At 49.7% G+C, this 23,874-nt stretch overlaps 1 protein-coding gene and 2 long non-coding RNA genes across 11 annotated transcripts in view; 2 read left to right on the top strand and 1 right to left on the bottom strand.

Annotated features, from left to right (window-relative positions):
• The window catches only part of LOC146422999 (uncharacterized), a 76,688-nt gene that overhangs the window by 18,040 nt on the left and 34,774 nt on the right, over positions 1-23,874 (top strand). For all 9 annotated transcript variants that reach the window (XR_014847776.1, XM_085045569.1, XM_085045568.1 and 6 more), the window contains exons 5-9: positions 3,760-4,053; positions 5,961-6,005; positions 6,881-7,023; positions 20,585-20,747; positions 22,672-22,716. Coding sequence is in view for 8 of the 9 variants with exons in the window: in XM_085045569.1 (XP_084901695.1) it covers positions 3,760-4,053; positions 5,961-6,005; positions 6,881-7,023; positions 20,585-20,747; positions 22,672-22,716 (690 nt within the window). In the remaining variant the exon portion in view is untranslated. The remainder of the gene's footprint in view (positions 1-3,759; positions 4,054-5,960; positions 6,006-6,880; positions 7,024-20,584; positions 20,748-22,671; positions 22,717-23,874) is intronic.
• LOC146423004 (uncharacterized) lies at positions 8,481-9,838 on the top strand. The gene is made up of 3 exons (XR_014847780.1): positions 8,481-8,717; positions 9,249-9,280; positions 9,688-9,838. It is a non-coding gene; the product is annotated as an uncharacterized LOC146423004 (long non-coding RNA).
• Positions 16,379-17,646, bottom strand: LOC146423003 (uncharacterized). The gene is made up of 2 exons (XR_014847784.1): positions 17,186-17,646; positions 16,379-16,634 (listed from the first exon to the last, which is right to left on the bottom strand). It is a non-coding gene; the product is annotated as an uncharacterized LOC146423003 (long non-coding RNA).

Raw genomic sequence — 23,874 nt, 5'->3', positions numbered from 1 at the left:
GAAGAGCCATAGCTCTTCTTATGAAGTACATTCCTTGCTCCTGCCATGGTCAGGTGACAAGTGATGGCAAAACAGAGACTCCCCAGAACACGGAACAGCAGCCTCTGTCTCTGTCTCTGTCTCTCTCTCTCTCTCTCTCTCAGTACATGATTTAATTTCTTATTTTCCTAAAACTTCCTTTATGAATCAGGCACAAGCACACACATGTATGTTTCTGGAACAATCCTGGAACAAGGTGTTCACATTTCAGATTTCAGCCTCAGAAGGAACATGGTAATGATAAATTTGCATGGAAAATCAACAGGTAATGCAAATGTAGTAAATTTATCACATAAAAATCATACCTGCAACTTAACACTTCTTTCTCCAAATGAAATGGTTCCCATATTGCAGTACATCCCAGATTCTTCACACACAAGAAATGCTAAAGTACCTAAAATCCAAGCTTCCCAGGACTTTTACTGGAGATTTGGTGTAGAACTCGCTGGGTAATTCAGCTGCTCTGCTTTTGGAGGCATTTGGCTGCTGCTTCCTTCATCTGCCGAAACCACACAGTCGATGTATCTGCCATTGTACAGGAGGCTCACAGGAGGTAGAAATGCCCTAAATATGATCTGAGTCTTTGAGTCTTGCAGTAGCACAAGCACTTCCCAACACAGCAAGCCCAGGGAATGCAGGTGGGGTGGGAGGTCAAGCTCAGGAAAAATGTAATGAAGGCTGGACAGAAGAAGTCAGGAGCAAAATACAATTCTCTTAATGCCTTCTCCTGAGGACTTTCAAATTTCATTCCAATTTTTCTTCAGCCATAACCAGACATAGGGAGTAAAGTGACACAGACAACACAATATGATGATTTTTCCAACACTTTTGAATTGCTTCCTGACTTCCATTTTGTCCACAGAAGGAATCAGTGCCTCTGTATCACACCACTAGTCATCTTAGGCACTTTCAATCACCACATCTGCAAAAGATTAAACAGCCAAGAGGAAATGAAATTAAAACCACACAGGAATTAGGTACAGACACAGCTCCATCTGACTTTGGAGATTCTGAAAACTGTGCTTGCAGATGTCTGCTGTCCTGTACAGATTCACAGCAACACAGAGCAGTTGAGGGTGGAAAGGACCTGCAGGGATCATGTGGTCCAACTTCTCTGCTCAAGCAGAGACACCTGGAGCTGGTTGGCCAGAAGCTCATCCAGAGTATCATCATTTTGAGTATCTCCAAGGATGGAGACTCCACCACCTCCCCAGGTAACAATGTCTGTAAGGCTCAGGGGGCAGTTTGGGCTCAATGGCCTTCTGCATTTCTCTCTCCATTTGACATCTTCTTGGTGAGGTATCTTGATTGGCTAAGACACACAACCTGCAACATGGGAAATTGCCATTACATGAACGAAAATTGTATTATTATCCCAATTGGTGTCATGCCATAAAGTTTGTCAAGACAATGAGAGTTGAGACCAAGTCCCAGCTGGATTTATATAGACTGACACACCACAATAGAGTGGTTTGAAATTAGAGGAGGAATGCAGGTAGTGGTCAATTCTAGAAACAAAGGTTTTCAGTAGCATGGGGAACTGAGTAGGATGGGATGAGAGATTCCTTGAGAGAAGGACAATAAAGCCATGGGGTGCGGATGAAGACTTTGGTGTTTAACTCAAGAAATATGGATTTGCTCATCCAGCTTGAAGTGTCTGATAGACAGGTCAGGAATGTCTGTTCTCCTGTTTTGTTAGAGGTTAAAAATCTCAGTAACAATGACTAGCCATGAATATTCCTCATCTGTGAACTCAGCCTGATAGTAGGAAGGTGTTTTGCCTTGAGATAATGGAGGTGCCATAGAGACACATGAGAGGATATGCTCCAAACCCACCGTGTAAAACCAGTTATCAAATGGAACATCTCTGCCCTGGCTGAAGGTGCAAAAAGTCAAGGCCATTTCTGATGAAAGCTCCCACAGTGCTTTCATATTTTTATGTCAATTGTTTTCAACACTGTTCAGCCTTTTTCACACCTCTACCCTTGCTCTGTTCATCTCTGCTGTGCAATAATTCACTGACAACAGGGCTCTGAACTGTGGCCATTTCATCCCAAGGATGTGCACAAGCTGCACCAAATCAGACCTTCTTCTCCCACTGTGACCCCCACAGGGTGGTCCTGCAGCCCTGGACTCTCCTGTCCCATCTGTGACATGCATGTGGCCATGACCTGCAGCTCCAGGCTGTGCAAGAAAGATCTGCAGCAAAGCCATGTCTCCTCTTCCGTGCATTAAACCACTGCACAGGAGGACACAAGAGAGCCTTCTCTCCTTTTCAATCCCCAGTCTCCTGCCTTCGTCTGGGAGGGACAAATGGGCAGTGTGGGACTCAGGGAGGAAAATGTTGCCCCCTAGAAAAAGGCAGGCTGGTTGTGCTGTAGCTGAGGGCAGGTCGCTGTGCATGGACCAGCTGGTTATGGTGCACCTTGTAGAGGCACCTTGGTCAGCAGGACAGCAAGTGCCTTCTGATGGGAGAGCAGGAGATCCAGCAGAGCCCCACTCCTCTCTGGCTCCTCTATCACTTGGGAGGTGGAAGTACCAGGAAGCTCCAGGATTGCTGGTGTCCTGCTGTGCTGTCCCTGCAGCAGCTTTTATGCCTCTTGGCATCCCCCAGAAGGACCAGACATTGTGAACTTGGGGCCAAGGGTCAGGAGGGCTTTGCAGGCAGGAGGCTGCCCCAGAAGGACAGACAAACACAGCTTGTGCTCTGGGCTCAGAGGGTGCGGAAATGAAAGCGGGGGCTCTGCAGGAACAGAGGCTGCAGTGGGGGCTGAGGCAGAGCCCATGCTGGCCACAGCCACTCATTGTGGGAACGGCCCTGCCAACCCCAGCCCTGCAGCAGGACCAGTCCCAGGCACGCTGCAAGCCCTGGACCAGGCAGCTCTTGAAGCGCTGGGCAGAGCTCAGCCCACAGCAGATGCTGCAAGGAGAGGCTGTTGCTGCAGTGCCCAAACAATGCTGGGCCAGCAGGGATGTGCCAGGCTGTCTCCTGCTTGCCCAACCTTCCTCCTCTTCCTCCTGGTGCTGCTGGGTGAGTTAGGGGATGGCTTTGCCTTGGGCTGCTGAGCACTGCAGGGCTGCTGAGTAGGGCAGGACAGAGCCCATCCTGGGCACAGGGCAGGACCCTGGGGAAGGGGTGTGTGGAGCAGCTGTGCAGCACAGAGGGGCAGAGCTGCTTTGGGGAGGGCAGCAGGATCATTGCTTCCTCCAGCTCCCATGGACCTCTGAGCACAGGGGCAGTTTCTAAGCCATCTCAGGGGCTCTGCTCATGGTGTTAGGCTTGGCAGATTTTGAAGTGCTTTAGGGAGCATCCACGTGGAAATACAAACCCAGCCAAAATGGGCTTGGGGAGGTGTCATGCAAGGAAACAATGGTGATGCAGGATGAAACTGCATGGGTGGGAAGGTGCCTTTCCCAGCCAAGACTCAGCAGTGGGAATTAGGACAAGGGAATTGGAGCTGAACTGGGTTGGTGCCCATCTGACCAAAACCCTCTGTTCCCCACGGTGCAGGTGCTGGTGTGATAGCCCAGGATATCTGCAGCTCCCCAGGGCGTGGTGAGTACAGGGACAAGTCCTATAAAGGGAGTTGTATGGGTCTGGAGATGGGAAGGGAGAAAGGCTTTGTTTCCCATGTGGGAACCCCTGGAGAGGAAATTCTTCCTCTCTCAGATTCTGCCTTTGCAACAGCATCACTGTCTCTGGCAAACCTTCATCCCCAGGTGACCTCCCAGCTCCTGAATTCCAAATGACCCCCACAGCTGCAGAGGAGGGAGAACAGGTTTTACTTTCGTGCATAATTGGTTGGAAGTCTCCTGATACCCAAATCATCTTCTGCAAGGATGGGGTGCAGGTGCACAGCCTGAAAGCCCAACAGGGAAAGGGGACCTACTACATGATCCTCACCATGACAACGGGGAGTGCAGGGACATTCACATGTGGATATCAGCACAAGGACAACAGCAGCCAAGTGAGGAACTCTGCCCTCAGTGCTCCCCAGAATCTGCATCTCAAAGGTGAGTTGGGGCATTGGGGAACAAGCACTGCCAAGCCCCCCAGATCCCAGATGAGGGAGGGGACCCTGTCCTGCCCCATGGCATCATCCTGGGCACTTAGGATAGTGGAAGGTAGAAGGTGTTTTTCTGTGGGACAGTTGGGTGTGTGGGGTCTCAGCATCAGCAGCCCACAAGCTGAAACCATCCTAAAACAATGGGGCCTCTTGGGTCTTAGCCATGCAAGAAGTTTTCTTGCACCACAGCCAGTTTTGGGTGAGTATTTTGCCCCCAGTGGATGCCTCTGTCTCCCTAAAGCACTTCAGCATCTGCCAAGTCTCACACTATGACATAAAGCACCTTAGAGGGTTTGGGAATTGCCCCGTTTGCTCAGAGGTTGATAGTAGCTGGAGGAAGCAATGATCCTGCTGCCCTCCCCAAAGCAGCTCTGCCCCTCAGTGCTGCACAGCTGCTCCACACACCCTTTTCCCTGAGTCCTGCCCTGTGCCCAGGACAGAACCTGTCTTCCCTCACTCAGCAGCCCTCCAGGCCACAATTCCCTCCTTCCTCCTGGATCTCTGTGTCCAGCCTCCCCTCCCTTCTCCAGTCTCACAGGGCATCCACAACAGGATGGTGGCAAGCTAAGTTGAGGAGCTTTGACACCTCTTCTCCCATGTTGTCCCAAGGCAGTTTCATCCCCCTGAACTAATCCTGCATCCCTGACAGGGACTCAGCTTATCTACCAACACATCCCACTGCCAGTTTGGGTGTGGATTGATAGGATCAACAGAATCCTCTGGAGGGAGGGATGGAGCCAGGAGAGGACAAATTACATTTCAAGTGCCTGCAGCTCTCCAGGTTCCACCTTCACAGTTCAGCCTGGAGCTGCAAAGATCCCCCGAACACCTCCCTGAGACAGCGACCCTCCCACCTCAAGCTCCAGGAGAGCTCAAGACGTGTTTGCATTGCTAAACCCTCCATAAACCTTGAGATTTTGGAGCTGTGAATGCACAGCAAACCCCAGCCCACCCTTAAGCTACTTCTTGAGAACAAACCTGGCCTTTCTTCATTGCTTTTCCTGTGTTAAAAAAAATAAAGAAAAATCTTTCTCGTAGGAAATGAGTTGTTCCATGGGGATGCAGCATTTGAAGGGGCTGTTCTGCTCCCTCTCAATTGCTTTCTTGAAACAGTTTGACTCATCTTGGGAATATAGGATTTTAAATGTCTCTGACTTGTCTTTTCCATTTTTCTTGAAAGCTGCCATGTTTTCCAAACACTCAGCATATTTCTCACATCTTCTCTGCTCTGGAATCAACTATAGTTAAATTTTTTTTCTGTAAAGCTTTTATTCTGATTATTTTACTGATACTCCAAAGTTTGTTCAAGGCTGGAGAATCACAGAATCAGAGAAAGATTTGGGTTGGAAAGGACTTCAAGGATCATCTCCTTCCACCCCCGTGCCATGGCCACGGACACTTCCTGACAGACCAGATGGCTCCATGCCCTGACCAGAAAACATTGGCCAGGTCGGTCACTCAGGGTGTATTCAGAGACAGACACAAATGAAAGCTATGGAAACATCCTTCAGGGAAAGGAAGTTCAAATGCAATCAAATTTCTCCCCAAAATATGTAGTGGCCCATCTAAGATCATTCTCTTGGCCATACAAAATATTTTGGTTATAGGGTGAGACTCAGTAGAGGCTGAAGTGCTTTAGGAGTCCAGAAGCATCCATCTGGAACCACAAACTCAATCAAAATGGGCTTGGGGAGATGTCACACCAGGAGACAAAGGAGATACAGCATGGAGACACATGGCTGGGAAGGTGCCTCTCCCAGCCAAGACTCAGCAGTGGGAACATGGACAGGGGCATTGGAGCTGAGCTGGGTTGGTGCCTGTCTGACCCAAACCCCTCTGTGCCCCACGGTGCAGGTGCTGGTGTGATGGCTCAGGACATCTGCAGCTCCCCAGGCAATGGTGAGTACAGGGATAGGTGCTGTAAAGAGAGTTGTGTGGGGCTGAAGATGGGAAGGGAGAAGGGATTTGTTCCCCACATGTCAAGCTCTGTCACAGGGAGAGTGGAAGCTAAAGACAAACCCTGCCTTAGCCTCAGATTTTGGCAACAGTTTAAATTCTAAGAATCACATTGGTTTGCAAGTTCTAATGATGGCAAATCAGATCTATTTATAAAGATGAATTAATTATTTAAAAGATAAAAGTTAACAGATGAAAGGTATTAATTAGAGTTATTTACTACAGAGTATTAAACTAAAAAGGACTACTAGAAGATTATACTATAACATTAAACAATGCGCAATATTAAGGTACCTATATTGATGCTGACAAAAGAAATTATATTGATGAGGACTCAAATGTAAACTACAACTGAAATGACAATCATGTACGTGGATTCCTTCACTCAGTCTCCAGTGGAGTTACTGGGAAGCAGCCCCCCTGCCCAGGGGAGGAACTTCAAACAATTCCAGGGAAATGCACAGAAGATTTCTACTTTGTGAAAGTTTGCTGTGGCTTTTACAGTTATAAATTGAGTGTCAGTCAGTCAGAAATCCACCTTACATTTCCAGATCACACTTCAACAGTTAGAAATTTATTGGCAGCTGGGAGATGCCAGACTGGTATTAACTCCTTGGTACCAAAACAACTAACTACAAGACAGCTTGTCCTGTTTGAGTTTTCTGACTGGTTAACAAACAAGAGAAAAGCTCTTGTGGGGAGTCAAATGCCTTGCTACAACCCCTGGAGAGGAAAGTCTTCCCCTCTCAGATCTGAGCCATTTTCCAGCCTTGAAACAGTTAACACTGTCCTGATTCATCCCTTTGCCCACTCTGCAGGTGACCTCCCAGCTCCTGCTCTCTTCGTGAAAAGCAATGCCACATTCAGTGCTGCACAGGAAGGTGAACAGGTTTTGTTTAAGTGCCAAATTCAGCCAAAATCTTCTGCCACACAAATCATCTTCTGCAAGGACAAGGTGCAGGTGCAAAGCCTGAAAGCCCAACAGGGGAAGTGGAGCTACTACATGCTTCTCACCGTGACAATGGGGAGTTCAGGGACATTCACATGCGGGTATCAGCACAAGTACATCAGCAACCAAGTGAGGAACTCTGCCCTCAGTGCTGCCCTGAACCTGAGTGTCACAGGTGAGTTGTGGCACTGGGGCACACACAGGAAACCCTTCCAGATTCCCTTTAGACCCAGGTGGAGGAGGGGACCCTGCCCTGTCCCATGGCATGTCCCTGGGCCATTGGGATGCTGGGGGTCAGGGTGCACTTCAGCACAGTCTTGGGCACCAGGGACACTCCTTCCAGTCACACGAGAGCATCCTGCTCCTCTTCTGCCCCAGTATCATGGAGAGGGGAGAGGGTGGTGGTGCAAGATCTAATGCAGAGCCACAGCTGTGCAGAGCATTCATTTATTGATCCCAACAGTTGATAGAGGGGGGATCAGGGGATTCCCACAGTGGCTCAGTGTGTGCAGTACCTGGGAGGGAGCTGCAAATTCTCTCCCCATCCCTTTCTCCTCCCAGGCAGTGGCTCCAGCTGCCAGGCAGAGACATCCAGCAATGGTGAGTGATTCCCTCCCTCACACTCAGTGCCCCTCAGCATTGGACCAAGGTTGCCTGGCTGCCAACACCAGCACACTGAGAGGTTCATCAGCCAGGACCTGGCTTGTGTTTAAGGGCATATCCTGCTCTCCTCTTCCATTCCCCATAACACACCCAATAGCTTCTTTGCACACAGATACAACTCCCACGTGCCTCCAGACCTTTCACAGAGACATCATGATAGGGTTGGTGGTCATCTCTCTCCTCCTCCTGGCTGCAACCACCTATTCTTTTGTGAGGAAAGGTGAGTGATTTCTGGATATTGAGGCTTAACTTGCATCCTGACACAGGGCTGCTGCTGCTGTGTGACCCATGCTGGTTTGGGATGGTTGGTTCTTTACCCCAATTCAGGGAAAGGCTGGGCTTCTCAGGCTATTCTTTTGTTACCTGACGGATGTAAAGCTCCTGAGATGACAAAAACTTTACCAAAGGGATGACAGTCCGTGAATGCCAAAGTGTGTAGGGAGTGATCAAATGCATCCCTGCTACAGCCACACATTGGCTCCCATCTTCTTGGTACAAGAATTGAGGCTCTGATCTGCCCTGAGTGCATCCAGCACAGCTCCTCCACACACTGGCTGTGCACAGCTGCTCAGAGCTTAGGAGAAACCAGTCTGGGAAAGGGGATTCATGGTTGTGTAGGCAGGACTTGAAAAATCCCTTTCCCAATGAGCTGTGCAGGTTCAGCCCATCATGTTCACTGCATAGCCCAGAGCAAGGAAAGGCAGGGCTGTGCAGGAATTCTGCCTCCCACCTCTCTCTTTCTTTTTCTTGCAGGGACCTGCAGAGAGAGATGCCAAAGGTGAGCAGAAATCCCTAGGGGCTGCAGGGCCAGGTCTGTGCCAATGTGGGGATTCCTGCATGGTGCAGGCAGGGAGGAGTAGGGCTTGCCCTGGCCTTGACTCCAGCCATGGACCCCATGCAAGACAGAATCACCCACAGGAATGACTCCGATGAGCTCATCACAGTCTGGGCACAGACCCCAAAACCTTTTCCTCCAACTCTCTCCAGGCAGCAGCAAGTTTCCACCCATGAGGCTGAAGTGACTGAGGACAATGAAATCCAGTGTGAGTATCAACCCTTTCCTACAGGTGATCCAAAGACCCCTCTGTCTGTGGGACTCCCTTCTTGTGGCCTGGCTGCCCTCTGGCACCACCAGAATCCCTGAGCCCATTGACCAACAGCCTCAGGAGCTGTACTGAGGTGCTGCAGGGCCCTGCTCCCCATCCCCTCCCCTCATGGGCAGGACCTTTCCCAATTCCCCATGCAATCCCAGGAATACATGTCCCAGGTTTTGCATTTGCAAAACCACTGCCCATTGCACCAGGTCTCATCTCTCCCCTGCCATTGCTCTACTTCTTCCCTGCACACATGTCCTGATTCTGCCTGCAGAAGAAAGGGGACAACAAACTCCCAATTCTTACTCTTCATCAACAGAGGAAAGGGCAGCTTCCTCTGCTGCCAGGAGTAGGGTGAGATTAGGGGAAAACAGGGCAGGGGATTCAGTCCTGACCTGGTGGATCTGCTGTTCAAAGGCAGGGTGAGGCTTGTCCTTCCCACAGAGCAAGGGCTCACTCTGTGCTTTTTGTCCCCAACAGATTCCACCATCACCCACACTGGACGTAACAAGGTGAGTTGTGGCACAGCCTTGGTGCCAAAGCAGGGACAGGGCCCTGGGGATGGGATGTGAGTGTCAGGGTCTTTGCTTGTGGCTTGGGCTGGGGAGTCCCTCTGGGCCATACCCCATAACAGCCAAAAGGAAGTATTTACAGAAATAGACAATTATGAGATATTTTTCATGAAACAATGCTATTACATTTTCTCAGCATCTTCTGCAAATATTCCCCCTGTGTAAAAATTTTACGCTGAAATGTCAGATACAAAAATCTGGGGGGTTCCAAGTGGGAAATAAAATCAAACCAAAACGGAAAGAAAAAGGCCCAGCTCCCTCCAGGACTTGGGTAGCCCAGGGCCAGAGGCTTGTGCAGGGCTTGCAGTCAGCAGCTGAAATAACAGGCTTTCCTTTTCCCTCTAAAGCCTCGCAGGCAAGAGCTGAACAACAGCACAGAATATGCCCCGGTGAGGCTCTCCCACAGCCAGCCCCGGTAGCTCCAGCACGGTGAGTGCCCCAGGACAATCACCCACACCAGCCTTTGCTCTCTGGCACAGCTCCTGCTCTGGCAAAACAGGGCTGGGGTGTCCAGCTTGGGCTTGCTTGGGCTTTGCTGTGCTGGGCAAGGGCTGGCAGCTGGGAGCCTTGGGGCTGCTCCTCCAGCTGCTCCTCTGACTCTGTTCTCCACCTTTCCCTTCCCAGGCCCACTCCCACCCACCATGGCACAGGGGGTTTTCAGGCCTCCCTGCAGCTCCCAGCAGGTTTGTCTCTGTCCCTAGGAAACTGCCATGTGACAACTCCTTGGCTAATCTTCACCAGCTGTTGTGGGGAATTGGGAGTCCTTGGCTTGGGAGGGCAACTCCTCCCCACAAGGCCTGGCCAGGCCAACATGGCCACAGCCAGCCCTTGCAGCAGGCCCAGCCCTTGCCACCCCCATCACAAATGTACTCTGGATGCCTTGAATCAAATAGATGTTTGTGACTCTCACATGTGCTCTTCTCTCTGCCCACACTGGTGCTCACAAGGATGCACAGCTCCACAGGGACACAGGCACTGCTGTGCTCACACCTCTCTGGCCGTGGCTGTGTGCAAGGATGAGCTGGTTCTGCTCCAATGCACAACAAACATGGATTTCTCTCCCTGACTGCACCTCTGCCTTACAAATCCCCTGACGGGACAGGGTTGAGCTGCCCAAAGACAGCCCTAGAGATACAAAGTGGTGGCTGGAGAGACATGAGGGAACTCTGGAGGTACACAGGGATAGAAAGGGGAGACATCTCTGGCCTGAGCACTGCTGATACAGTGACCTCTTCAAAACTTCATAGCTGGACTCTTCTAGTTGTTTTCCTTTCTTGTCTTAGCTCTGGTTTTCTTCCCAAACCTAAATCCTAGCCAAAAGTCATTTGTTGTCCTGGCTGGACACAGACCAGCCCATGCTATTCCAATGTTAAAATACCTTGTGAAGTCACATGGCCACATATGAAGGACGTTAAGGACAGGACCATCTCGAGGGACCTGGACAAGCTTGAGATATGGTTCATGGGGATCTTATGAGGTTTGACAAGACCAAGCACAAAGGCTGCACCTTGGTCATGGCAACCCCTGGTGTCAGTCTAGGCTGGGGCATGAACAGATCAAGAGCAGCCCTCCTTAGAAGGACTTGGTCTGTTTGGCCTGGAAGAGAGGAGAGTGACAGAAGATCTCATTGCAGTCTACTGCTTCTTCTTGAGGGGAAGGGGAGGGTCAGACACTGGTCTCTTCTTTGTGGTGACAAGTAAGTGGACCTGAGGGAATGGCCTGAAGCTGTGTCAGGGGTGGTTTAGGTTGGATATTGGGAAAAGGTTCTTCACCCAGAGGTTACAGCACCAAAGCTGACAGAGTTCAAGAAGCATTTGGACAATGCTCTCAGGCACATGGTGTGAGACTTGGGAATGGACCTGTGCAGAGCTGAGAGTTGAATTCGATGATCATTGTGAGTCCTTTCCAACACTGGATATTCTGTAATTCTGATTCTGTGATCTCCAGCCCCACACAACTCCCTTTCCAGGAGAGGATGAGGCAGAGATCTGGGTGTGGTTTCAGGGCTGGGATCTTGTTGGGATCACAGTAACATGAATCAGATGCTCCCTGACTGGAGTGCTGCAATGGAGCCACATGGGTTTTAGGAAAACAAGGCTGGCAAGACAAGGAGGGGGAGTTTCCTGTTATATGAGGGACGAGCTGGGGTCCATGCAGCTCCCCTGGGGAATGTTGAGAAGTCAAGGGAGAGCTCCTGGGTTAGGATTAAAGAAAACAGAGTCCCAGGTGACATTAGCATGGGAGTCTGCTCCAGGCCATCTGAGCAGGGAAAACATAGCAATGAGGCCTCTACAGATAGACAGAAGTGTGATGTATTACATGAAGCATAGTTCCTGAATCGTTGGAGAGAGCAGGGGGCTTTTTAACTTGGGATGGTTCTCCTTGAGGAAGTTCTTTTTTGGTTTGTTGGGATAGTTCTCTTTGCATGAAGCTAAGAGCACTTCTAGCCTTTTCACAACTGTTACGCCTGCAAGCATGTATCAAGCAACAAGTTTGCACAGGCCCCTACAGGGAAGGCGAAGAGCTTTCGGCCCTGGCAATAAGGAGTCACCTAGCAACAGCACAACGCAGACTGCACAGACCCGGACATCTCAACGACCAATCACAAACAACCAAGAAATATAAACTGTATAAAAGCAGCTGTATGTATCCTTGGGGGCGCGGTGCCGTGGGTGCAGCAGGAGACTCACCCGGCCGGCCAGCGCTGTTTGGCTGGTACCTGCTTGCTTTTTAATTAATAAATTCTTTAATTAGATCCAAGTCTCTGATTGGCTTTTTGAGACCTAATTTATAGGAGAAGGAGCTTCATGTTCACAGGGCCTGGTCCTTCTGAGGGATTTCCACAGCTCCAATATCTGCTGGAGGGACAGCATGGGGGGATATCTCCGTGTTCCTTCACAGTGAGAGTTGGACAAGTCTGGACTGCCAAATTCATGGAGACCAAGAACATCCCTGTGCATGACATTTACAATGCTACCTGTTCCACCCCATATAAGCCACCAGGAAAATTGTTAGCCTGGACCAAGGTGATGTGTCCCAAGTTTCTGCAGCTTGAATTTCCTTGGATACACCCCTCCTGCCTGATGCACTCCATCTTTCACTTCATTAAGTCAATAATAAAACAGGACACTTTGTTTTTTCTTGCTTGGATGCTGTGCTGACTTAAACCAACTGTGACCTGCGAATCACATGTAAAATGCTGATGAAAGGAGACCCAAGTCCTTTCCTGCTTGAATTGCCTTGGACTCCCCTGTTTCTCTCTGAAAGAGGATTGCTGGTATTTGGGAATACCTATGCCCTTTGCATGCATTTAGCTGGGACATATTGATATACGAGCCAGTCTTACCAGAGGTTCCTTACCCCCAGAATGGTGATGTTTGCGTTGGTGCTTTTCCCCTTGAGGTGCCTCTTTATCTCCAGCACAAAAGCTGCTATTTCTGAGCAGCACAAATGTAAGTGCTTTTCCCAATGCCAGGAGCCAACCCCACTTCAGCCAAGTCCAACACAGACACAAGTGACAGTGCTGGCAATAAAGCCCCCCTGGAACTGTCTCCATGGGAGATTATTTGGATTTTTTCTTGTCCCATGGCTCTGAACTGCCCTAATGTCCATCCTGCTCAATGTGGCGGCTCTGGAGACACATGAGAATAACTGAGAGAGAACTTGGTCTGTTCCAGCTGTGACACCATGGGGGACATGCAGCCATTAGATCAAACCAGAGCACCACTTTGCAGGAGGTTGGAGAAGGCATGCTAGACCCATCTGGCTGCTCATGTCAGCACTGAGCATCCTGCCCTGATCTCACCCTCTGACAGCAAAGTTTCCTCAGGGAGGAAGTTCTGTGGCTGTGCACATTCACCACAGCTGTACAGGCTTGTCTAATTGAAACAGTGGGATTTACAGGGCTAGTTTTGTTACTGGTGCTGTTCTGCCAACTGTGAAATCAGAGGAGGCTCTGTCAGTGGCAGGGACTGACCATCATGGCACTGCCACACTGATCAAACTCTGATCTGAGCCCAGCCCTTCATTTCTCTGTTCCAAGGGAAAACCCATGCTGTGTGAACTGGCAATGATCAGAGTCTTTCCTAAATCCCAGTGCACAGCTGATATTGAGAACATCATGAGAGAGGAAACAACAACCAGAACAAATGAAATCTGATTATGTTTTAAACTAATAGTGCAGAAGTTAATATGTGTTAACCCAAATCCTGTTGTTCTTATTCGCAGTTTTCCTGAGCTCATGGTAAGGACAGCAGGTGCTGGACTCAGCTGCTCACACACAAACCGCTGGTAACTGCAAAGCTGCCCAGGGCTGTCCATCCATGGACTCCCAGAAGGGCACAGCTCTGCTCCACTTGGGAGCTGCCTCACCCATGGGTTTGTGCTCAGTGCAGTTTGAGATGTTTTTCAGGTTGATGAGCCTGGACGTTTCTAATTTCAGGGATCTCCATTGCCCTGCAGGAATTATGGAACAGAATCTTGAGGCCAGGGGAGTCATTCTGGGCAGACTTAGAGAATCACATGAGAACTTTGGAAACGTGATTGTTGGGGTAGGCAGCTGCCTTGGATGTACCTGATCTTGGGCAACCAGCTGCAATCAGCCTGGCTGGAGCAGAGGGGTTGGAGCAGAGGAATTCCAGAGGGACCTCCAAGCTGAGCCAGTGTGTGAAACAGCCCCAGGGCAGGAATTGCCTTGGGGGAGAGGGGCTGTGCAGGAGGAGCCCCTTGCAGAGGTTTCCTCTCTGCTTGGCTGTGTTTGTGCAGGCTGCAAGTGTGGGGAGGAAAACCACGGCAGCAGGGCTGTGCTGTGCCCAGCAGCTTGAGAGCAGAGCTTCCGGCCAGGGAACGAGCTGCTTTGGCTGTGGCTTTGCTGTGAGCAAAACAGACCTGAGTCAGTGTGAAATTCAAAATGTTACCAAACGTTCAGTTATTGCAATAAATTCCATTCATACTGACCTCTAACACTTGCTTTCTCTTTCTTCTTTATTTTAAGTTTTGGCATTGTTTTCCACCTGGTTAATAGTCAGTGTTTACTTACACCATTTTTTCATGTCTGTGCAGTGAATTCTAAAGAATTCATGATGATTCCTAGGGAATTATGAGGTGAAAAGCATGAAGACCCACCTAAAATAGGAATAGAAAACTACATTCAAACAAAGAAGGATGATATGATGCAGGAGAAACTGCTGAGAGCTTCTCATCGCCACACCTTTCTCCCAAATCTTATGGCAGAAGAATATATAGTGGGGGAAGTGCAGAACACTCTCTGGAGCTCTCCACACATCTGCATTCCTGAACATGGCCATGCCAAGTCCTTTCACCATTGCTTTGGGTGAGTCCTTCTTTGCCCTCCTCCCTCACAGCTCCATCCTGCCCCAGTTATCAGCTCCTGTTCTGCCTTTCCCACCCCATCGAAATCTCCCTGTCCAACTGTGTGTGCCTGGAACTGCAGCTGCTCTCCCTTCTCAGGTCTCAGGTGGTGTCAGCACAGAGGGACAGGCAGGCTCTGGTCCCTGGGACACCATGGTTCCCCATGCCATGCAGCTCCATCAGGGATGAACTTGGCTCAGCTTGTCTCTCCTGGTCATCCTCATACTGGCTTTGCTGGGAATCAGAGAAGAACAGTGGAAGATGCTGCTGGGAGTTCCTGAAGCAGTGGGGAGGAGCCTGGGAAAGGAAAATGCTCCAAGATATCATCTTCCTGGGAATCCTTCAACACTCTTTCTGGCCGTCTCCTTTCTCCAAGCAGAGCTTCCTGGCCCTGCTGATCAACAAATGTTGCTCTGCTCCTCTTCTCTGCCTTTGTCCCTTGCCCCCAGTCCAGGATATGCTCAGCCAAGAAAGCAGCAGATGTTACAGGTGCTCCAGGTCCAGCTCTGCTCCTCCTTTCCCAAAGCCTCGCATCTCACAGCTGCCCTGATGAGCCAGAGGAAGAGGGGCAGCTGGACCAGGGATTCCTTCCACTTCCCTAAGACCAACTCCATTGCAGTCCCAAGTACTTTGCAGAGCAGAGATCCCCTGTTTTACACAGTTGGTCCTCCTTGCTGCCTGCAGTGGGCATCTGCTCTCTGTGCTCTGCTGCTACAAAGCTGAAAAATCCTCTGCTGTTTGGCTTGACAGAGGTATTTCACCCCCTCCTCCTTGTTTTAGAACTTTTCCTGATTCATGCCCCATGTTCATCTACTGCAGAAAAGTGTGTGTCTCCTGTAAGCCTTGTGTCCTGCTGAGCAGACCTGGGCATGGGATCTCCTGGACACCAACACAACACCCAAGTGCCACCAGAAACCTCAGTGCACATCGCTGGATCTTTCAGGGTAGGATTCCCATGGCTGCCTGTGTTGTAGCCAGGAATTTCACTCCAGTTCAGTCAGAGACAGAGGCCATGAGAAAGTTCCCTACATGGTGCAACAGTCCCTGAATTCAGACTCCTGTGCAGGTCAGGCAGTCACAATGCACATCCCCACCGTGCCTTGGGCCTCTCCAGACTGACGTTTGGAGGCCAAGCAAGGTCTCAGAGCAGGCAGGAAGGGACAGAATGTTTCCGCATGGTCTTCATCCAACCTGGCTGAAGGTCATGTCCCAGCAGTTACTGCAGATGTGGCAAACAAGAAAGCCCCAGCAAGTGCCTCTGACCAAGAGCCACAGCTGCTTTCAGAGAACCCCCAGTGCCTTGCTGGGCTGCTTCTGGGGGGGAAACTGGTGTCTGAGTCTCTGTGTTCAAACGAATAGAGCAGGGCAGAACTGAAGCCTTTGCTCCTCCCCATGCCCAGGAGGCTCTGCTCTGGTCAAGGAGACGACAAAGAATTGTGCTTAGGTGCTATCCAAAGGCTATTTTGAACTTTGTGGTGCTGGACAGGAACCAGGACATGGCACTGGAAGCTCCTGCTTGCTCAGTGCCCCTTGCCGCGGAGTGCAGAGTTAATTTCTGGAGCTGCCTGTGCTGTGGTCACATCCCTGCAGGACTGGAGACGCAAACCCTGTTCCACTGCTGGCTGTGTCTCTGTCAGGAGATCTCTAACAGCAGACTCTGCAACGTCCTTTAATTTTTAAAAATTTATTTCTTAAATCCATGTAAAAATTGTCACTAACACACTGCAGAGAAGGTTTCACTTTCTGTTACAAGATCTAGTCTGCACCCTCTTCCTTCATTTCTTTAATGTGCTTCCTGGCTCTTTCCTCTAACAGGCTCTGCAGCTCCTCTCTCCAATGTCTTTCTTTATCATTCTAGCAGAATCAGCAGGGAAACACAGGACATAAAGAGTGACCACAACAGCAAGAATGAATAGCGTGACACCTGAAAGAGAAGATATTAAAACTAATTGTCACTGGACTTCACAGTTCTAAAGATGTTTGCACCATTTTTTTTAATGAAAGCCCTTGCAATATTATGAAGTGCCATAGTTTTTCTTATGAAGTACATTCCTTGCTCCTGCCATGGTCAGGTGACAAGTGATGGCAAGACAGAGACTCCCTGGAACATGGAATAGCAGCCTCCCTCTCTCTTGCTCTCTCAGTACATGATTTAATTTCTTATTTTCCTAAAACTTCCTTTATGAATCAGGCACAAAAATTCACATGTTTGTTTCTGCAATAATCCTGGAACAAGGTGTTCAGGTTTCAGCCTCAGAAGGAACATGGTAACGATAAACTTCCATTGATTGAAAAAAGAAGCATGCAAAATCAACAGGTAATGCTAATGTAGTAAATTTAACACATAAAAATCATACCTGCAACTTAACACTTCTTTCTCCAAAGGAAATGGTTCCCATATTGCAGTACATCCCAGTTTCTTCAGACACAATAAACACTAAAGTACCTAAAATCCAAGCTCCCCAGGACTCTTACTTGAGATTTGGTGTAGAACTCACTGGGTAATTCAGCTGCTCTGCTTTCGGAGGCACTTTGGCTGCTGCTTCCTTCATCAGCTGAAACCACACAGTCAATGTATCTGCCACGGCACAGGAGGATCACAGCCCAAATCACAGGAGGTAGAAATGCCCTAAATATGATCTGAGTCCTGCAGTAGCACAAGCACTTCCCAACACAGCAAGCCCAGGGAATGCAGGTGGGGTGGGAGGTCAAGTTCAGGAAAAATGTAATGAAGGCTGGACAGAAGAAGTCAGAAGCAACATACAATTCTCTTAATGCCTTCTCCTAAGGACATTTAAATTTCAGTTCCAATTTTTCTTCAGCCATAACCAGACTTAGGGAGTAAAGTGATGCAGACAACACAACATGATGATTTTTCCAACACTTTTGAATTGCTCCCTGACTTCCATTTTGTCCACAGAAGGAATCTGTGCCTCTGTATCAACCACTAGGCATATTAAGCCCTTTCAATCACCACATCTGCAAAAGATTAAACAGCCAAGAGGAAATCTGACTTTGGAGATTCTGAAAACTGTGCTTTCAGCTGTCTTGTGTCCTGTACAGAATCACAGCAACACAGAGCAGTTGAGGTTGGAAAGGACCTGCAGGGATCATGTGGTCCAACTTCTCTGCTCAAGCAGAGACACCTGGAGCTGGTGTGCCAGAACCTCATCCAGAGGCCTTTGAATATCTCCAAGGATAGAGACTCCACCACCTCCCCAGGTAACAATGTCTGCAAGACTCAGGGAGCAGTTTGGGGCTTAATGGCCTTGCTCCATTTCTCTCTCCATTTGACATCGTCTTGGTGAGGTACCTTGATTGGTTAAGAGACAGAAGCTGCAACATGGGAAATTGCCATTACATGTACAAAAATTGTATTATTATCCTAATTGTTGTCATGCCATAAAGTTTGTCAAGATGATGAGAGTTGAGACCAAGTCCCAGCTGCATTTATACAGACTGACACCCCACAATGGAGTGGTTTGAAATTAGAGGAGGAATGCAGGTAGTGGCCAATTCGGGAAATAAGAATTTTCGGCATGGGGAACTGAGTAGGATGGGATGAGAGATTCCTTGAGAGAAGGACAATAAAGCCATGGGATGCTGATAAAGACTTTGGTGGTTTACTCAAGAAATATCGATTTGCTCATCCAGCTTGAAGTGCCTGATGGATAAGTAAGAAACGTCTGTTCTCCTGTTTAGTTAGTGGTTAAAAATCTCAGTAAGAATGACTTGCCATGAATATTCCTCATCTGTGAACTCAGACTAATAGTAAGAAGCTCTTTTGCCTTAAGAGAAAGCAGGTGCCATAGAGCAACATGAGAGGATATGCTCCAAACCCACCGTGTAAAACCAGTTATCAGATGGAACATCTCTGCCCTGGCTGAAGGTGCAAAAAGTCAAGGCCATTTCTGATGAAAGCTCCCACTGTGCTTTCATATTTTTATGTTAATTGTTTTTAACACTGTTCAGCCTTTTTCACACCTCCACCTTTGCTCTATTCATCTGTGCTGTGCAAGAATTCACTGGCAACAGGGCTCTGAACTGTGGCCATTTCATCCCAAGGATGTGCACAGGCTGCACCAAATCTGACCTTCTTCTACCACTGTGACCCCCACAGGGTGGTCCTGCAGCCCTGGACTTTCCTGTCCCATCTGTGACACACATGGCCATGACCTGCAGCTCTGCAGCTCCAGGCTGTGCAAGACAAATCTGAAAGCAAAGCTGTGTCTCCTCTTCCGTGCATTAAACCACTGCACAGGAGGACACAAGAGAGCCTTCTCTCCTTTTCAATCCCCAGTCTCCTGCCTTCATCTGGGAGGGACAAATGGGCAATGGAGGACTCAGGGAGGAAAATGTTGCCCCCTAGAAAAAGCCAGGCTGGTTGTGCTGCAGCGATGGGCAGGCCCCTAGCAATGGGCCAGCTGGTTATGGTGCTCCTTGTAGAGGCACCTTGGTCAGCAGAGCAGCAAGTGCCTTCTGATGGGAGAGCAGGAGATCCAGCAGAGCCCCACTCCTCTCTGGCTCCTCTATCACTTGGAGGTGGAAGTACCAGGAAGCTCCAGGATTGCTGGTGTCCTGCTGTACTGTCCCTGCAGCAGTTTTCACGGCTCTTGGCATCCACCAGAAAGACCAGGTCCTGTGAACTTGGGGCCAAGGGTCAGGAGGGCTTTGCAGGGAGGAGGCTGCCCCAGAGGGACAGACAAACACAGCTTGTGCTCTGGGCTCAGAGGGTGCGGAAATGAAAGCGGGGGCTCTGCAGGAACAGAGGCTGCAGTGGGGGCTGAGGCAGAGCCCATGCTGGCCACAGCCACTCATTGTGGGAACGGCCCTGCCAACCCCAGCCCTGCAGCAGGACCAGTCCCAGGCACACTGCAAGCCCTGGGCCAGGCAGCTCTTGAAGCGCTGGGCAGAGCTCAGCCCACAGCAGACGCTGCAAGGAGAGGCTGTTGCTGCAGTGCCCAAACAATGCTGGGCCAGCAGGGATGTGCCAGGCTGTCTACTGCTCACCCAATCTTCCTCCTCTTCCTCCTCTTCCTCCTCCTGCTGCTGGGTGAGTTGGGGGATGGCTTTGCCTTGGGGCTCAGCACTGAAAGGCTGCTGAGTAGGGCAGGATAGAGCCCATCCTGGGCACAGGGCAGGACCCAGGGGAAAGGGTGTGTGGAGCAGCTGTGCAGCACTGAGTGGCAGTGATGCTCTGGGGAGGACAGCAGGATCATTGCTTCCTCCAGCTCATATCAATCTCTGAGTAAAGGGGGCAATTTCTAAGTCATCTCAGGGGCTCTGGTCATGGTGTTAGGCTTAGCAGATGCTGAAATGCTTTAGGGAGCATCCACTTGGAATCACAAACCCGACCAAAATGGGCCTAGGGAGGTGTCATGCAAGGAAACACTGGTGATGCAGGATGAAACAGCATGCGTGGGCAGGTGCCTTTCCCAGCCAAGACTCAGCAGTAGAAATTAGGACAAGGGAATTGGAGCTGAACTGGGTTGTTGCCCATCTGATCAAAACCTTCTGTTCCCCACGGTGCAGGTGCTGGTGTGATGGCCCAGGACATCTGCAGCTCCCCAGGGCATGGTGAGTACAGGGATAGGTGCTGTAAAGGGAGTTGTGTGGGGCTGGTGATGGGAAGGGAGAAAGGCTTTGTTTCCCATGTGTGAACCCCTGGAAATTCTTCCTCTCTCAGATTCTGCACTTGCAACAGCAACACTGTCTCTGGCGACCCATGTGCCCTCATCTCCAGGTGACCTCCCGGCTCCTACCTTGCATATGAGCACCACTCCTGCAGAGGAGGAGGAACAGGTTTTGGTTTGGTGCCTAATTGGCCAGAAGTCTCCTGCTACCCAAATCATCTTCTGCAAGGACAAGGTGCAGGTGCACAGCCTGAAAGCCCAACAGGGGAAGGGGACCTACTACATGCTCCTGACCATGACAACGAGGAGTGCAGGAACATTCACATGTGGATATCAGCACAAGGACAACAGCGGCCAAGTGAGGAACTCTGCCCTCAGTGCTCCCTTGAATCTGCGTTTCAAAGGTGAGTTGTGCCACTGGGGAACAAACACTCCCAAGCCCTCCAGATCCCAGGTGAATTAGGGGACCCTGTCCTGCCCATGCCATGTCCCTGCACATATGGGATGCTGGGGGTGGAAAGTGTCTTTCTGTGGGACAGTTGGGGGTGTGGGGTCTCAGCATCAGCAGCCCCCAAGCTCAAACCATTGTAAAACAATGGGGCTTTTTGGGTCTTAGCCATGCAAGAAGTTTTTTTGCACCACAGCCAGTTTTGAGTGGCTTTGTTGTCTCCAGTGGATGCCTCTGGCTCCCTAAAGAACTTCAGCAAGTGCAAGAGGCTTCTCCCAAGCCACACACTATGACACAAACCATCTGAGAGGTTTCGGGAATTGCCCCCTTTGCTCAGAGGTCCTTGGAGCTGGAGGAAGCAATGATCCTGGTGCCCTCCCCAAAGCAGCTCTGCCCCTCAGTGCTGCACAGCTGCTCCACACACCCTTTTCCCTGAGTCCTGCCCTGTGCCCAGGACAGAACCTGTCTTCCCTCACTCAGCAGCCCTCCAGGCCACAATTCCCTCCTTCCTCCTGGATCTCTGTGTCCAACATCCTCTCCCTTCTCCAGTCTCAAAGGGCATCCACAACAGGATGGTGGAGAGCTCATGACGGGAGCTTTGACACCTCTTCTCCCATGTTGTCCCAAGGCAGTTTCATCCCCCTGAACTAATCCTGCATCCCTGACAGGGACTCAGCTTATCTACCAACACATCCCACTGCCAGTTTGGGTGTGGATTGATAGGATCAACAGAATCCTCTGGAGGGAGGGATGGAGCCAGGGGAGAACAAATTACATTTCGAGTGCCTGCAGGTCTCCAGGTACCACCTTCACAGTTCAGCCTGGAGCTGCAAAGATCCCCCAAACACCTCCCTGAGAGTGGGACCCTCCCACCTCAAGCACCAGAAGAGCTCAGGGCATTGTGTTTGCATTGCTAAACCCTCTGTAAGCCTTGAAATTTTGGGCTGGAACTGCACAGCAAACCCCATGCTGGCTTCAAGCTGTTTCTGGAGGACAAACCAGACTTTGTCTTTTTTCATTGCTTTTCCTGTCTAAATGCAAACAAAGAAAAATCTTTGTCTTAGGGAGTCAGTTGTTCCTTTGTGATGCAGCATTTGAAGGGAACTGTTCTGCTCCCTCAAATTGCTCTCCTGGATCAATTTAACTCATCTTGGGAAAACGGGAATAAAATTTTTTTTACTTGTCGTTTGCATTTTTCTTGAAAGCTGGCATGTTTTCCAAACACTCAGCATGTTTCCCACATCACCTATCCTTTGAAATCAACAATATTTGATTTTTTTGGCTTTAAAGCCTTTATTCTGATTATTTTACTGATACTCCAAAGTTTGTTCAAGACTGGAGAATCACAGAATCAGAGAAAGATTTGGGTTGGAAGGGACCTCAAAGATCATCTCCTTCCACCTCCCTGCCATGGCCAGGGACACTTCCTGACAGACCAGATGGCTCCAAGCCCTTGACCAGAAAATTTTGGCCAGGTCGGTCACTCAGGGTATATTTATAGACAGACACAAATGAAAGCTATGGAAACATCCTTCAGGGAAAGGAAGTTCAAATGCAATCAAACTTCTCTCCAAAATATGTAGTGGCCCATCTAAGATCATTCTCTTGGCCATACAAAATATTTTGGTTATAGGGTGAGACTCAGTAGATGCTGAAGTGCTTTAGGGATCCAGAAGCATCCATCTGGAACCACAAACTCAATCAAAATGGGCTTGGGGAGATGTCACACCAGGAGGCAAAGGAGATACAGGATGGAGCCACACGGGTGGGAAGGTGCCTCTCCCAGCCAAGACTCAGCAGTGGGAATGTGGACAGGGGCATTGGAGCTGAGCTGGGTTGGTGCCTGTCTGACCCAAACCCCTCTGTGCCCCACGGTGCAGGTGCTGGTGTGATGGCTCAGGACATCTGCAGCTCCCCAGGGCATGGTGAGTACAGGGATAGGTCCTGTAAAGGGAGTTGTGTGGAGCTGGAGATGGGAAGGGAGAAGGGACTTGTTCCTTACATGTCACAGGGAGAGTGGAAGTTAAAGACAAACCCTGCCTTAGCCTCAGATTTTGGCAACACTTTAAATGTATGTTATCACATTGGTTTGCAAGTTCTAATGATGGCAAATCAGATCTATTTATAAATATGAATTATTATTTAAAAGATAAAAGATAACAGATGAAAGGTATTAATTAGAGTGATTTACTACAGAGTATTAAACTAAAAAGGACTACTAGAAGATGATACTATCATATAAAACACTGCACAATAATAAGGTATTTATATTGAAGCTAGCAAAAGAAATAATATTGATAAGTCGAGGAAAGTCTTTGCCTCTAAGATCTGAGCCATTTTCCAGCCCTGAAACAGTTAAAACTGTCCTCGTTCTTCCCTTTGCCCACTCTGCAGGTGACCTTCGAGCTCCTGCTCTCTTCGTGAAAACCAACGCCACATTCGTGAAAACCAATGCCACATTCAGTGCTGCACAGGAAGGAGAACAGGTTTTGTTTAAATGCCAAATTCAGCCAGAATCATCTGCCACACAAATCATCTTCTGCAAGGACAAGGTGCATGTACACAGCCTGAAAGCCCAACAGGGGAAGTGGAGCTACTACATGCTTCTCACTGTGACAACGGGGAGTGCAGGAACATTCACATGTGGATATCAGCAGAAGGATAACAGCGGCCAAGAGAGGAACTCTGCCCTCAGTGCTCCCCTGAACCTGAGTGTCACAGGTGAGTTGTGGCACTGGGGCACACACAGGAAACCCTTCCAGATTCCCTTTAGACCAAGGTGAGGGAGGGGACCCTGCCCTGTCCCATGGCATGTTCCCCAAGCAGTTGGGATGCTGGGGGTCAGGGTGCACTTCAGCACAGCCTTGGGCACCAGGGACACTCCTCCCAGTCACAGCAGAGCATCCTGCTCCTCTCCTGCCCCAGCATCATGGAGAGGGGAGAGTGGTCGTGGGAGATCTAATGCAGAGCCACAGCTGTGCAGGGCATTCATTTATTGATCCCAACAGTTGATAGAGGGTGGATCAGGTGGTCCCCACAGTGGCTCAGTGTGTGCAGTACCTGGAGGGAGCTGCAGATTCTCT

Source organism: Lichenostomus cassidix, unplaced genomic scaffold (genome assembly GCF_008360975.1).
Source record: "Lichenostomus cassidix isolate B80296 unplaced genomic scaffold, HeHo_3.0 HiC_scaffold_38, whole genome shotgun sequence".
Taxonomy (NCBI): domain Eukaryota; kingdom Metazoa; phylum Chordata; class Aves; order Passeriformes; family Meliphagidae; genus Lichenostomus; species Lichenostomus cassidix.
The sequence above is the reverse complement of the archived record's forward strand: the minus strand, read 5'-3'. Positions and strand labels throughout refer to the sequence as shown.